We start from the raw sequence: 13,647 nt of genomic DNA, 5'->3' as shown, positions 1-13,647 counted from the left end.
CGTCACTTTAATTATATAGCATAAAGTAAATTAAGGGCTAGCTATATTTAATTTAGGTTGTGTGTGCTTCACTTTAGGTTCTTCAAGACAACGGTGCCAAGAAAGAAGAACTCCGCGCTCGAGCTAAAGGGTTAAAAACTCTTGGTAAAATCTTCCAGGTGGTATTTCTTTCCCTACGCTTCATAGAATTTTTAGCAATATTGTATACTGATTATGAAATGATTTTGAATTCACGATTCCAATTTAGAGGGTTAAATCAGCCAATGGAAACGAGAATGAAAGTGTACCAAATAAGGCAGTACACAAGTTGAATGGAAGTGAAACTGGCAATGATACTTCTCCTAGTACATCACCCAAATCTTCAAGTCCTGATTTTTCGTCTCAGGTATACTTACATCCCAGGTGCAATTTTTCCCACTGATCCTTTAATTCTTTCTTTTCATTTGACTAGATTCAGGTCAGTTTATTTAAATTCTTATACAATTCAGGCTATTTTTTTTTCTATTTCATTTACATTAATGTAAATATTTATAGTGACATTTTATATTTGTTTTGATACAAATGGATGTAGAGCCCCTATGTGGAGGCCCCGCGCTTTGCTGGCATGCAATTTGATTATAATTTCCCTAGGCCAACCGCCCCCCCGGGTGCCCAGAGACCTACTTCAACCAGCAAGGATTGAGTTTGATATCCGGTTTGTAGTTTATTTGATTGTTTGTTGGTTTTTGAGGGGGTGTATTGTATGTATCGCTCGTGTGGAATGTGCCTGTATGTGCTGGAGATCGCATCTTGTCGGCGGGGACCGCATTGTGCAGTGTTGTTTTGCTTGTCTAATAATTCTACGCATAGATGAGGGAATGATAATTTAAGGTAGTGCTATCACTGCCAGCTGGTCGTGATTGGCTGCCATGTATTTTGAATTGTGTATTTTGTTGGGGTGCTTGCACTAAGGTTACTCTTTTTTCGTAAGAGGTAGTGCGATGTCCATTTTAGTAGGGATTCCTGTATAATAACTCAATTTAACAGATAACATGATATATATTTGGGTTGATACTTTATTCCATGCTCGGTCACGTACCCCTCCAATGCATGAGTCCGCAAGTTATGTTATTGGTTTAGATCAAATATTAACTGTATTAGAATTTAGATCTTGAATATTAAACTTGCCTAAATTTTTTTGAAATTGTAGTCACTGAATCTCAAAATCCTAGCTAAGATAAATCTAGGTTTTCTGTAACATCTCCAACAGGAGGAATATTAGTTAGGGAAGGTAAAATTAATAATTCAATTGAGAATTGAAATTGTAATTTTCTAAAATGTAGACACTAAAATGACGGGGAAAAATAAGGGATTAAAATTATAAATCAATAATTAAAGAGGAATTTAAATTATAACTTAGCTTCTTCTTTTTTCCCTTTGACTACAATACCAATTTTGTGGCTTCCTATGTTACCGTTGACTAAGGTATTGCTACCATGGCAACAAAGTTTGTGGCTTTGTGCATTCCGGAACTGGAAGGGAAGAACATAAGGAAATAGTGTGTAAAAGAGGATTTGAAGGAGAAACACAATCAGGGGATGTAGAGACAGGGTTAAAAGGGTATACTTGATAATGACAAATTTAATGAGAAGAAGGGGGTTAACTTAGCAAACATGGAGGAGTATTTACCAAGACCCCAAATAGCAATGGGCCAAGGGTAATAAAAGGGGGTGCAAGCTCAATTTCTTCTACACCCAGCAATTGAAGCAAAATTCTCAAATTGTTCTTCGGTTAAAACTCAAATACACTTGTTCCTTGTCACACACCATTGTGACTGTCACTGTTGATCTTCCTCCCTGCTGCGCCACGAGTTTCTCCCCTTCGTTCATCTTCACCGTTATGTGGTTGCTTAATCTGTGGTTCATTGCATCAAATCATCTTTTTGGTGGTCTCGCCTTTCGTTGTAGACGTGAGTACCCCTATCTCCCCAACTGCGAGGTTTTTTTTATTTACTAGTTAGCTCGGGAGGCTAGAAAGAAGATTCCCTTAGTCCCAGTGAAGAAAGTTCCATATCTCTTGGTGTCATCCAAGAAAGACAAGGAGTGATACTTTGCTTGTTTTCTTGACATCTTCAATAAACTAGAGATCACCATTCCCTTTAGAGAGGCTTTACAGCATATGCCTTTATATACCAAATTCCTAAAGGATTTCCTCACAAAGAAAGGAAAATATATCAACAATGGGAGCATATTAGTAAAGGGAAATTGCAGTGCAGTATCCAAAGGAAGCTACCACATAAGCTCAAAGATCCAAGTAATGTGACTATCCCATGCTCCATTGGGAATGTGTCCGTAGGGAAGGCTCTCCTTGACTTAGGAGCAAGCATTAACTTGATGCTCTTGTCCATGTGCCAAAGAATCAGAAATCTGAAGATAGCTCCTACAAGGATGACACTTCAGCTAGCAGATCGGTCCATCATAAAACTTTTTGAGGTTGTTGAAGACGTCTTGGTCAAAGTTCACCAACTCACTTTTTTGGTGGACTTTGTAATCATGGACATTGAAGAATATACTGAGATCCCCTTGATTCTGGATCGGCCATTCATGTTGACTGCAAAGTGTGTAGTGGACATGAGGAATGACAACTTGGAGATAAGGGTGGAGGACCAAAAAGCCACCTTCAACTTGTTTGAGACGATTGAGCATCCCAATGATAGCAAGACCTGTTTTAAGGTGAAGGAAATTAAGCAAAAAGCTAACCTTGTTGGGGGGCACCTGAATTTTGTATTTCTAGAAGAAGATGAAGTTAAGCCAGTTGTGAATCCTACAAACTCTTCTAGTGTCTTCCTGGGGCCAAAACATGTCAGGGCCCGAGCCACTCTAAAAATTCCACCAACTCCTCCCCCATTGGTCCCTCCTCCAAATGTCTCTCCTCCACCTACCGGCCAAACTTCTCTGCCTTTTTCTCAGCCAGAGCAGCTCCTCCTTATCCTGCATAGCCTCTATCATGGTCAGTACCTACTGATGCAGAGCCTCCACCATCTCTCTCTCCAGTAGCCGGTGGTGACACTAGATATTCCTAGCCTAGGTCGCTTGGCCAAAAGTCCAACCTTCTTCTGTTAGAAGGGGGTGACACCTTTGGCGTTGCAGATGATGATGTCGTAGACTTTGGTGAAGTTGATGATGATTATGTTGCGGACATCAGTGATGCTCATAGAGCTTAGGATCCAGGGCCCACAAAGGATTGAGGCCAATTTTGACCAGGATTTATTTTTCTTTTCTTTCATTTTTCTTTTTCTTTGTTTTTTCTTTATTTTAATTTCAGCAGTTTTATTCCAGTAGTTTAATTTCAGTCATTGAATAAAAAATTGCATGATAGAGACGTAGGAAATTAGTAATTGGTTGTGACTTGTTTTGGATAAATTGATGCATGATATATTATGTACTAATTGAGAAAATTATGATTCTTGTGTGAGCAAGAGTTATTGTGAGTGATGAAGTATGAATCGGAAGAGTGAAGAGGTTTGCACGTCTAAACAAAAATCATGGTATGGTGAGTCGAGCATTTCATAAATGTTCGGTAAGATGTGCGAACTTATAACTGTGAGAGAACGATTGTTCTTAATTTCCTGATTTTGCATGATTTTTAGACTGTTGAGTACATACATATGGAGGAAATGATCAAGGCCTTGTTTCTTATTTCTTAGCCACTGAGCCAAATAGCCAACCTGTTACTAGAATGAATCCCTTGCACCATGTTGAGCCTAATGCAATAAATTGTTTTTGAAACCTGAGCCGAATGAAATTAGTGATCACCTTATCTTAGGTTGTACGAGAGCACGGGTCAAGATAAATTTACCCCTAATTTGGGGGAGAAGGATTGTTGGTTTTTGGGTTAATTTTTTTTTTCAAGAACATCAATAACAGCACACACTTAAATGTAAATAAGTTGCTACAATACCAGTTTAAGCTAGATATTGCTTAAAAAAAAATTATGCTTCAAATAAAAAGCTGATAGCAATTATGTACCAAAGAAATTTTGTGTGCTCTTAAGAATGGAAGACATGAAAGTTGGGGTTGTGAATTATAAAGCCATGGGTTATCAGAAAAATATGAGGTAGGTGCTCTTTTAGAATCTAACTTTGAATCCAAAGAAAAACCATGAGTTCCTTGCTAGCCCGGCCACGTTACAAGCCTAAAAAGTCATTAGTGATCCACAATATGTATGTATGATTACCTTAATTGAGAAGAGGTACAAAGTTGGAAACATTAGTTCAATTGTTGAATTTACTTGTGCGCTGAGAAAAACACTAGCCTTGTGAGGAATGAATTGTGAATGTATGAATATAGAGTTTTGATGATGTCAAAGTAGAATCAAACAAGGTTGCTTCAACAAACATTTAAAGGTTAATCATTGCTTCAAGATTAATTCAAGGTCAAGCAAACAAGATCAAGAAAAAGATAATGCCTCAAACAATCTCACTGGTTGATTGGTTTTTGCCTCAAAACAAATTGTTTCCAAGATATCAAAGGCACTGGTAATTGATTACCAGGCAATGTAATCGATTACTAGAGAAAAATTTGGAAATAAGCTTTTTAAAAGGGTTTTGAAATTTGAATTTTGAATCTTGTAATCGATCATCAGACGTTTGTAATCGATTACCAGTAAAGACACTTCAGAAAACACTTTGAAAAGTCATGACCCTTCAAAAATATAACTGTGTAATCGATTACCAGAAACCTGTAATCGATTACCAGTGAGAAAATTTCAGAAAAGCTTTTTGAAAAGAAACACCTCTTCAAACCATTTTAAAAAGGCACAATGGGCCTATATATATGAGTGTTTGACTTCGAAAAGCGAAATAGAGAGTTTTAAAGAGAACTTAACTGTCAAATCCTCTCTAAATAACTCTTGGCCAAACACTTGCAAATCTATTAAGAATTATTCTAGGAACATCAATTTGTATCATTTATTCTAGAGGAGAGAAATCTTTATATTCATCTCATAAACTCAGTTGTAATCAAGAGACTGGATTGTGAGAATCTTGGACACAAGGGTGAGGGATCTCAAGGTGTGTTCAAAGTCTGTAAAGAATTTACATATCAAAGTCTTAAAATTTAGTATTAAAATTGAAAGATAAAAATCACAAAAAATCAAAACCAGAACAAATTTTATTGTCATTATGATCATTGTTAGATAACCACAATTTCCACAAGTGTTGTGATTGTTATCTTACAACTATTATTACCATTGACTATATTGCTAGTAGTTAAGTATCATTAATAATCACTTATGACTATTAGTATAGTTAGGCTAAATATTAATTTTGGTTTATTAAATTTTAGTATTTTTTTAAATTATGATCCATTCAATTTTAAAAATTTAACTTGATCTTTTCTTTTCTTTTTTGTTAAAAATGTTAGTATTTTGTTAATATTTTAAATTTTGAAATGATTAATTTAAAATAAAAACAACTAAAAATTGTCGTTATCTTTATTTTATTTTAATAAAGAAATATATATAAACCACTAAAACAAACCCCGTTTTTTCATTCCTTATGGATCCGAGTGACAAAAGAATTTAAAATCCTTAGTTATTCCATAATCTGGTAGCTTTTAGAATGGAAGATCTATCTAAAGTAATTTGACATAAGAGAGATAAATAAAAACATAATAACAACTAAAAATGCTAGTTGATCTTTTCTTTCATTTTTCCTTAAAAATGTTAGTATTTCGTTAATATATTAAATTTTGAAATAATTAATTTAAAATAAAAACAACTAAAAAGTGTCGTTATCTTTATTTTATTTTAATAGAGAAATATATACAAACCACTAAAACAAATCCCATTTTTTCATTCCTTATGGATCCAAGCGACAAAAGAATTTAAAATCCTTCGTTATTCCATAATCTGGTAGCTTTTTAGCATGGAAGATCTATCTAAAGTAATTTGACATAAGAGAGATAAATAAAAACATAATAACATTAAACATCAACCCATCTTGAAAGTTTAGAATTTAGGATTTATGATAGGTTCCTTGAGAACCCAACTACATTACACCAAAATCAACAACATAGATAAAGAACTAACAAGATAGAAGAACCACTAAAAAAAATTAGTGCTAGCCTTCCATTGACAGCCACACCTTACTAAAAAGAAACCCTGATTAGACATTACATATATTTTTTTGTTTTCTTTTTTTATCACCACAGTCACCTCCTATATTTTTTGTTTTTAATTTGTTTTAATACTATTAACTAATTTTCTCATTTTTTAATTAATGTACATAACAAAATAAAACTGTCAACGACACATAAATTTAGCTAAAAAATGCCTACATCATAACTAAAAAATTATATTATAATCTTTTCTAATTTATTAATTTTCTTTATTTATATATATTTCTAAAAAAATTTTAAAAAAATAATTTTTTTTAAAAAAGGAAAAAGCACGTTGAGAATTTAGGTTTGGGGGTCTAGAATTCTCAATGTTGAAACTCATTTATTTTTAAACATCACAGTGTAAATTCAAGTCCCCTAATCCGAATTTACATTTTGAATAGTAAACATGTATATTGGTATAAATAATGGGGGAAGTTGTATGTTTTGGTAATTTTTTTGTATATGTGGGGAAAAAAAATTTGCGACAAGCTGCGCGCGACTCCGATGGGGTGGAGGCAGAGACGGTGCGTGGTTGAGGTTTGATGGTCGATGACGGGCCTAATCTAGGTGGGTATGGTGATGTTGGCGGTGCAGTGATGGTGAACAAGATCTAAAGAAAGATGGAGATGTTGGTTGCGATAGTGCTTAGGGAACCATGTCTGAAGCTTTTTTGAAAAAAAAAATATAGTAATAGCTAAAAACAATCACTACTAGTAAAAGAAAATCGTGGGAATCCATAATTCTGATAGCATAAGTAAAATTTGGATGGAGAGTACTAAATTGATGTTTTTTTAAAGAATTTGAAGACTAAATTGAACCTTTTAAAAATTTAAGGATCAAATAAAATTTTTAAAATAATTTGAGAATCAAATTAATAATTAAGCTTTTGTTATAATTTCTTTCAAGATACTAAAGTAATTTAGGATTTATTCTTAAAATATTTTATAAGTATGTTAGGGCGTGCATGCACACACGAATATTCAAATAAAAATAAATGTGAGTTGTTTATATATGTATAAGGAATTACTTGCTTGAATTAGTTTTTTTTTATAATTTAATTTTAAATTGTTAAAAAAATATTTTTAATCACTTTGTTTGTATTTTTTAAAGAATTTGTTTGAATTACTCATTTTTTGTTTGTATTTTTTAAAACAACATGTTTAAAAAGTTTATAAATTATATTAAAAACAAAAAAAAAATAGATGTTTGGAGTGATTGTAAGCTTTTAAGTTTTATTTCAAATATAAATTTTAAAATAAATCATGTTCGATCACATATGACTTGTCATTGTCATTATTCCTAATTAATCACAACTCCCACAAATGTCGTTGTTGTTATCTTGCAACTATATTACTACTATTAATTATCATTAATCACCACTTTTATAACCATCTTTGTCATCTTTATCCTCTCTCAATTATAGTCACAATCAAACAAGTCCTTTAAGTAAGTGACGAATGATTTTCTACTGTTTGGACTTAAAATTTAGTATTAAAATTGAAAATTAAAAATCACAAAAAAAATCAAAACTAGAACAAAGTTTATTGTCATTATGATCATTGTTAGATAACCACAATTTACCAGTAAAAAAATAAAAAAAGTTAACCACAATTTCCACAAGTGTTGTGATTGTTATCTTACAACTATTATTACCATTGACTATATTGCTAGTAGTTAAGTATCATTAATTATCACTTATGACTATTTGTATAGTTAGGTTAAATATTACTTTTGGTTTATTAAATTTTAGTTATTTTTTTAATTATGATCCATTAAATTTAAAAAATTTAACTTGATCTTTTCTTTCATTTTTTCGTTAAAAATGTTAGTATTTCATTAATATTTTGAATTTTAAAATAATTAATTTAAAATAAAAACAACTAAAAATTGTCGTTATATTTATTTTATTTTAATAAAGAAATATATACAAACCACTAAAACAAACCCGTTTCTCCATTCCTTATAGATCCAAGCGACAAAAGAATTTAAAATCCTTCGTTATTCCATAATCGGGTAGTTTTTCAAAATGGAAGATCTATAAAGTATTTTGACATAAGAGAGATAAATAAAAATATAATAACATTAAACATCAACCCACCTCAAAGGTTTAGGGTTTAGGGTACATTCCTTGAGAACCCAAGTACGCTACGCCAAAATCAATAACAGATAAAAAAACTAACAAGATAGAAGAACTACTAAAAAAATTAGTGTTAGCCTTCCACTGACAGTCACACCTCACTAAAAAAAACCTTGACTAGACATTACATATATATTTTTTGTTTTCTTTTTTTTTTTATCACCTCTGTCACCTCCTATCTACAGTCATGGTCACCACACCCAACAAATCCGTAACTACCAACAAATAGTAACCATGTCGACATCACCTCTGAAAATACCCAACAAATTTGTGGCCTTTAGAGAAATGCCTCAAAATATGGTGGACAACGATGATCAAAGAGTGTTGGATCTAGAAATAGTTTCAAGAGATTTTAGATCTCATATCTCATTTTTCACTTCTTTGATTTGGAAACAGATTTAGAATTCTTAGATCCCATTTTGTACTTCTAAAAAATCATAGCAATGCCAGAAAATGAAGACTAGAGCAAAAGGTTGCAGGAGGTGGAACAATGGTGGTGATGGTTGGAAGAGAGGCTTTAGGGGTAGGGTGAGAGTTTTCATGCTACTTGTGGTATTTTTCACATCTCCCAAAACATTTTTAGGTGTGGCTATTATAAATTAATTATTTTAAAATTTAAAGTATTGATGGAGCATTAAATTTTTAATAGGACTAAAATGAAAATTTTAAAAATATAGAAAATCAAAATAAAAATTTTAAAATATAATAGGAATTTTTATTTTCTAAAAATAATTTTTATTTTTAAATTTTTAAGATTTAGAAAACATACAGAAAAAAATAAATGTTATGAGGCTTTTACTTTTTTAAAAATGACTAAAAATGTAATTTAAACAAATTATGTTTTCTCTTATTTTTTGTTTTCTTTAAAAATATGAAAACCAAAATCACTTGAACTAAACAACACCTTATTTTCTCTCCATCAAAATATAGTTACCACCAAACAAGTTCTTTAAGAAAGTAATAAATGTTTTTCTATAGTTTGAACCTAAAATTTAGTATAAAAATTTGAAAATTAAAAGATCACAAAAAAAATAAAACTAGAACCAGGTATTAATTTCAAAATTTTAAATTTTTTGGTACATAAAAAATTATCTAAATATTGAAAAAAAATAATTAAAATGACATGATTTGAGAGTGATTCCCATGCATGTGCTTACATGTTTTAAAAAAATGAAAATTGGAGTTTAAAAAGGAAAATATTTACTTAATTTTCAAACTTAGTTAGAATGTATTAGGAGAGAAGCATGTGAAGGAGGAGGCAAGAAGCAAGAAGGAAGTGTTGTGGGAGGAGAGAGGCAGAGGTGCAATCACCAGAGTGGAAGCGCCAAACGGTCCTCCCCGGCTTTCCATTTTTTCTCTTCTGATAAAATTTTAGTTCATCCCAGTTGCGCATAATCACTCAGATTGAGATTGAATTTAAAGTTAAATTCGGAAAAACGAACTTGTGCCACTGTACATTTACAGATCTGCGGCTTCGGGCTAGCCTGTGTAGATCTAGTGTCCGTAAAGCGGTTACCATTTCACCACTCACCACTACGAAGATGGAAAGCGAAAAGAAATCGTCGGCAATATCTGATGTGGGAGCATGGGCCATGAACGTTGTCAGCTCCGTCGGAATTATTATGGCCAACAAACAGCTTATGTCCAACAATGGCTATGCTTTCAGCTTTGGTCAGCCTCTCTCTTCTCAACTCTATGTTATGTTTGGATCTGAGACTGAGAGTAATAGATCTCTAATTTCTTCGACATTCTCTTGCATTTTTATGGTTCTGTATTGTCGGTCACGATCCAAATATCCATAACCGTTGTTTATTTTATTAATAAGGAAGAAGATTTCTGTCTCGGACATGACAATTTATGTGCAAACTTTTAATATTAGATTATCCTGCCCTCTCTCAACTTTTCTTTTCTTAATTTTTTCCAGCCAGTTCCTTAACTGGGTTCCACTTTGCCGTAACTGCTCTCGTTGGTCTGGTGTCAAATGCTACCGGTTACTCAGCGTCAAAGCATGTTCCTATGTGGGAGCTTATTTGGTTCTCACTGGTTGCCAATATGTCTATCACGGGGATGAACTTTAGCCTCATGCTCAACTCCGTTGGATTCTACCAAGTATGGTTTTACTTTTATATCACATATCATGTTCATCGCTTGGACTGTTTAACTTTAATTTTCTTTTCTTGTTTAGAATTTCATCCAATAGTCTTTTTAAAATCCCCTTGCTTCAATGTTAATTACAACTCAGACGCACCAGGGCAATTATTTGGACTGTTTCATTCTACAAGTTGTAATAATCTACGGTTCGTTCAGATGCTCACAATGCTGAATTAGTACGTATATGTACAGTTTATAAGTTAATTGTGTTGTGAAATTAAGGAGCTTTAGATAAGAACCATGGAACACTAAATACAACTAGAAACTTTGGGTTAATTGAAAAGGTATAATGAGGAATTTCACCTTTAGTTTACCTGATGCTCGTTGGTTTTCCATTTAACTAACTGCAGCTGTGAGTAGTAATGTCAACCGTAGAGATATTAGTACTTATTGTTAAGTGTCAGGAACAATAATGCAAGTTTTGTAAGACAGAAGTTATGGTAGACTAAAAATTAAATCTAAGTCTTTAAGTGCTCGTTTAGATGTAGACCTGTTGTGTTTAGGTATTCTTGGCATCTGCAAGGAAGAGATGCGCAATTAACTCCCAGGTCCCACTCCAATGCCTAAGTTAACATCAAGAATAAAGATAATGCTCAGAAGAGGAGTGAACGAATGAGGCTTTCTCCTTAAGGACCTTCACACTGGGCTGCCAGCATGTAATACACAACCTATGATATAAAGCTGTTATATACGGCATTTGATACTGTATGGTGTCAGGTTGCTTAATTATATGGGTTTTTGCAAAGATTGCAATCCTTGTGATTGGTTTCTTTGACCCACATCGATTAGTTTAGGATGAGAGGGAAAGGGAGGCTAAGGTGTGCAACTCATTTTTGTAAGCTATTTCAGTTAGTTTTTTTTTTGAAAATCTACTTCCCCCCTGTTCTTTTAAAAAAAATTAAATAAGCTCCTTAACTTTTTAAGAACTTTTCTCTAAATGTGTATGGTCCTACTTCTCTTTTTAAGAAGAAAACTAGAAAAAAAAGTTGGGCCAAAAATTACCTTAGATTGTGCTCAACTTTCCATTTTAGAGAAGCTAGCAGAGTTACTATAATTATATCTCAATTCTTGTATATTAGGAGGTGCTGCCTGTGCCACATTGTTGTCAGACTCATCTTTCCATATTCCCATGACTCGCTTTTAATGTATCATAAATGATAGCCACCTTCTCATTTTCATAACTGAATTTTCACTGCTGCTTTTCAGTTGTTAATTTTCTCGTTATGTATGGTCACAGATATCAAAACTGAGCATGATTCCAGTGGTTTGTGTGATGGAATGGATACTTCACAACAAGCACTACTCAAGGGAAGTGAAAATGTCAGTGGTGGTTGTGGTTATTGGTGTCGGTGTTTGCACTGTAACTGATGTAAAAGTTAACCTCAAAGGTTTCATGTGTGCCTGTATAGCAGTTTTGTCAACATCTTTACAGCAAATTGTAAGTATTATTTAATGTTTCTTCTCCAATTTGCTGGTGATATAAAATTGATTGCTATTTCTGTTGTGGTTTCCTTTTCACCTGTCATTTTATATATTATGAATTGGTGTAATTTAGGTGAGTTCTAGACAGAACTTCATTAGATTTGACTAAGCATCATTTTTCCCTTCTAAGGTCAAGTATTTAGTATTATATCAGATTGGTTTTATAGTTAAATGATGAGAAGGAGATAACGTACTTTCTACTACTAAAGTCAATTGTGGTATATGCTATTATTTTGTGATGTTTGTGGGATTTATTCTTTTTTATAACTGATTTTTATTTTCAACTTGTAACAGTCAATAGGTTCTCTTCAAAAGAAATATTCAATTGGATCTTTTGAATTGCTGAGTAAAACTGCTCCCATTCAAGCGCTTTTTCTTCTTATTCTTGGTCCATTTGTCGATTACTACCTCAGTGGCAAATTGATAACCAGCTATAAGATGTCTTCTGGTGCCATTGTAAGTTGCTTTTTCCCCTATTGACACTAGTCTTTTATATTCTGTATGTATTATCTTTTATTATACAAATACTGTTGGATTATTCTTTTAATTTTTTTTTTAATATCCGCAGTTATGCATTCTTCTTTCATGCTCACTAGCTGTATTTTGCAATGTGAGCCAATACCTTTGCATCGGGCGCTTTTCAGCTGTTTCCTTCCAGGTTTTAGGCCACATGAAAACAGTATGTGTTTTGACGTTGGGATGGCTGCTATTTGATTCAGAGCTAACTTTCAAGAATATCATGGGAATGATTATCGCAGTTGTTGGCATGGTAATTTACAGTTGGGCTGTAGAGCTTGAAAAGCAGTCAAATGCAAAGACCTTACCTCACGTGAAAAACAGCATGACGGAAGAAGAAATTAGATTATTGAAGGTTGGAGTAGAAAACAGTCCTCTGAAGGATGTTGAACTTGGTGAGGCCCAAGGATAGATTGACTCAGATTTGGTGGTGAAATTGATGAGAAATGAATGCAGGCAATTATATTGTGTATTGCTTTATAATTTGGTTTGTGCCTTTTATCTAGTTTACATAGTTGTAAAACTTGGTTTCTATTTGCTCACACTGGCACGGATCCAGTTTTAGAAGTTGTTCCCGTTCATCAGCAATGTTTCTTTATTAGTTTTATTTCTTAGTTTTGTTGTTATGTTGAGGTTATTTATTTGGCCTGTCAGGAAATTGCTAGATGAACAATATGATGGCGCCATTAAGATGTATAATGTGTACGCTAATGAAAAGCGATAGCAAATCCCTCTTGCAATTTTTTTTTTTTATATGAATTGAATTCTGTCTTCATCTTTTAATGTGAAAACATATTTTATTATGCTCTTTCTTCTTATGATATATATTTATCATCATTTGACACTTGTTTGACACAATTTTAAATTTTAGTTTCTATACAAAAAAAATTGTAAGTTTTATTCTCTTTTGTTAACTTTGTTAGTAACATTATTGGCAGTGCTGACGGGGAAAAACATGACACATACATTATTGACATGGATAAAGTTTATGTTTGATCTCTGAAGTTGATACTTGAAACTACTTTACGAATTAGTCTTTATAGATAATATTGTTTTATGAATTAGTTCTGCAAGAAGAAAAAAAACTTATTCCTTATTTACATTTATTAATATGAAATGGTCTTTGTTTATATATATATATATATATATATATATATATATATATATATATATATATATATATATCCATGAATCTAAGACTCTAATATTCATTATCATTGT

General features: G+C 32.6%; 2 protein-coding genes across 3 annotated transcripts in view; both read left to right on the top strand.

The window, feature by feature from the left end:
• LOC100780905 (chaperone protein dnaJ 10) overlaps positions 1-1,058 on the top strand; it is a 28,499-nt gene extending 27,441 nt beyond the window's left edge. For both annotated transcript variants that reach the window (XM_003517562.5, XM_014777598.3), the window contains exons 10-12: positions 78-158; positions 248-385; positions 572-1,058. In XM_003517562.5, the coding sequence (XP_003517610.1) occupies positions 78-158; positions 248-385; positions 572-682 (330 nt within the window). In that variant the 3' untranslated portion in view covers positions 683-1,058. The remainder of the gene's footprint in view (positions 1-77; positions 159-247; positions 386-571) is intronic.
• An 8,432-nt stretch (positions 1,059-9,490) lies between these two features.
• On the top strand, positions 9,491-13,270 carry LOC100780365 (UDP-galactose transporter 2-like). The gene is made up of 5 exons (NM_001255268.2): positions 9,491-9,948; positions 10,202-10,386; positions 11,666-11,866; positions 12,205-12,366; positions 12,479-13,270. Exons 1-5 carry the CDS (start codon positions 9,819-9,821, stop codon positions 12,836-12,838), a joined length of 1,038 nt encoding a protein of 345 aa, NP_001242197.2. The 5' UTR covers positions 9,491-9,818; the 3' UTR covers positions 12,839-13,270.
• The last annotated feature ends 377 nt before the right edge of the window (positions 13,271-13,647 follow it).

The sequence above is a fragment of the Glycine max genome, chromosome 1 (assembly GCF_000004515.6).
Source record: "Glycine max cultivar Williams 82 chromosome 1, Glycine_max_v4.0, whole genome shotgun sequence".
NCBI lineage: Eukaryota > Viridiplantae > Streptophyta > Magnoliopsida > Fabales > Fabaceae > Glycine > Glycine max.
The sequence above is the reverse complement of the archived record's forward strand: the minus strand, read 5'-3'. Positions and strand labels throughout refer to the sequence as shown.

Excerpts from the sequence above, each read along its gene's own strand:
- LOC100780365 (NM_001255268.2), top strand. The coding sequence starts at position 9,819 with ATGGAAAGCGAAAAGAAATCGTCGGCAATATCTGATGTGGGAGCATGG. Across the intron at positions 10,387-11,665 it reads ACTCCGTTGGATTCTACCAA|ATATCAAAACTGAGCATGAT; the intron begins GTATGGTTTTAC and ends GTATGGTCACAG. Across the intron at positions 12,367-12,478 it reads AGATGTCTTCTGGTGCCATT|TTATGCATTCTTCTTTCATG; the intron begins GTAAGTTGCTTT and ends TAATATCCGCAG.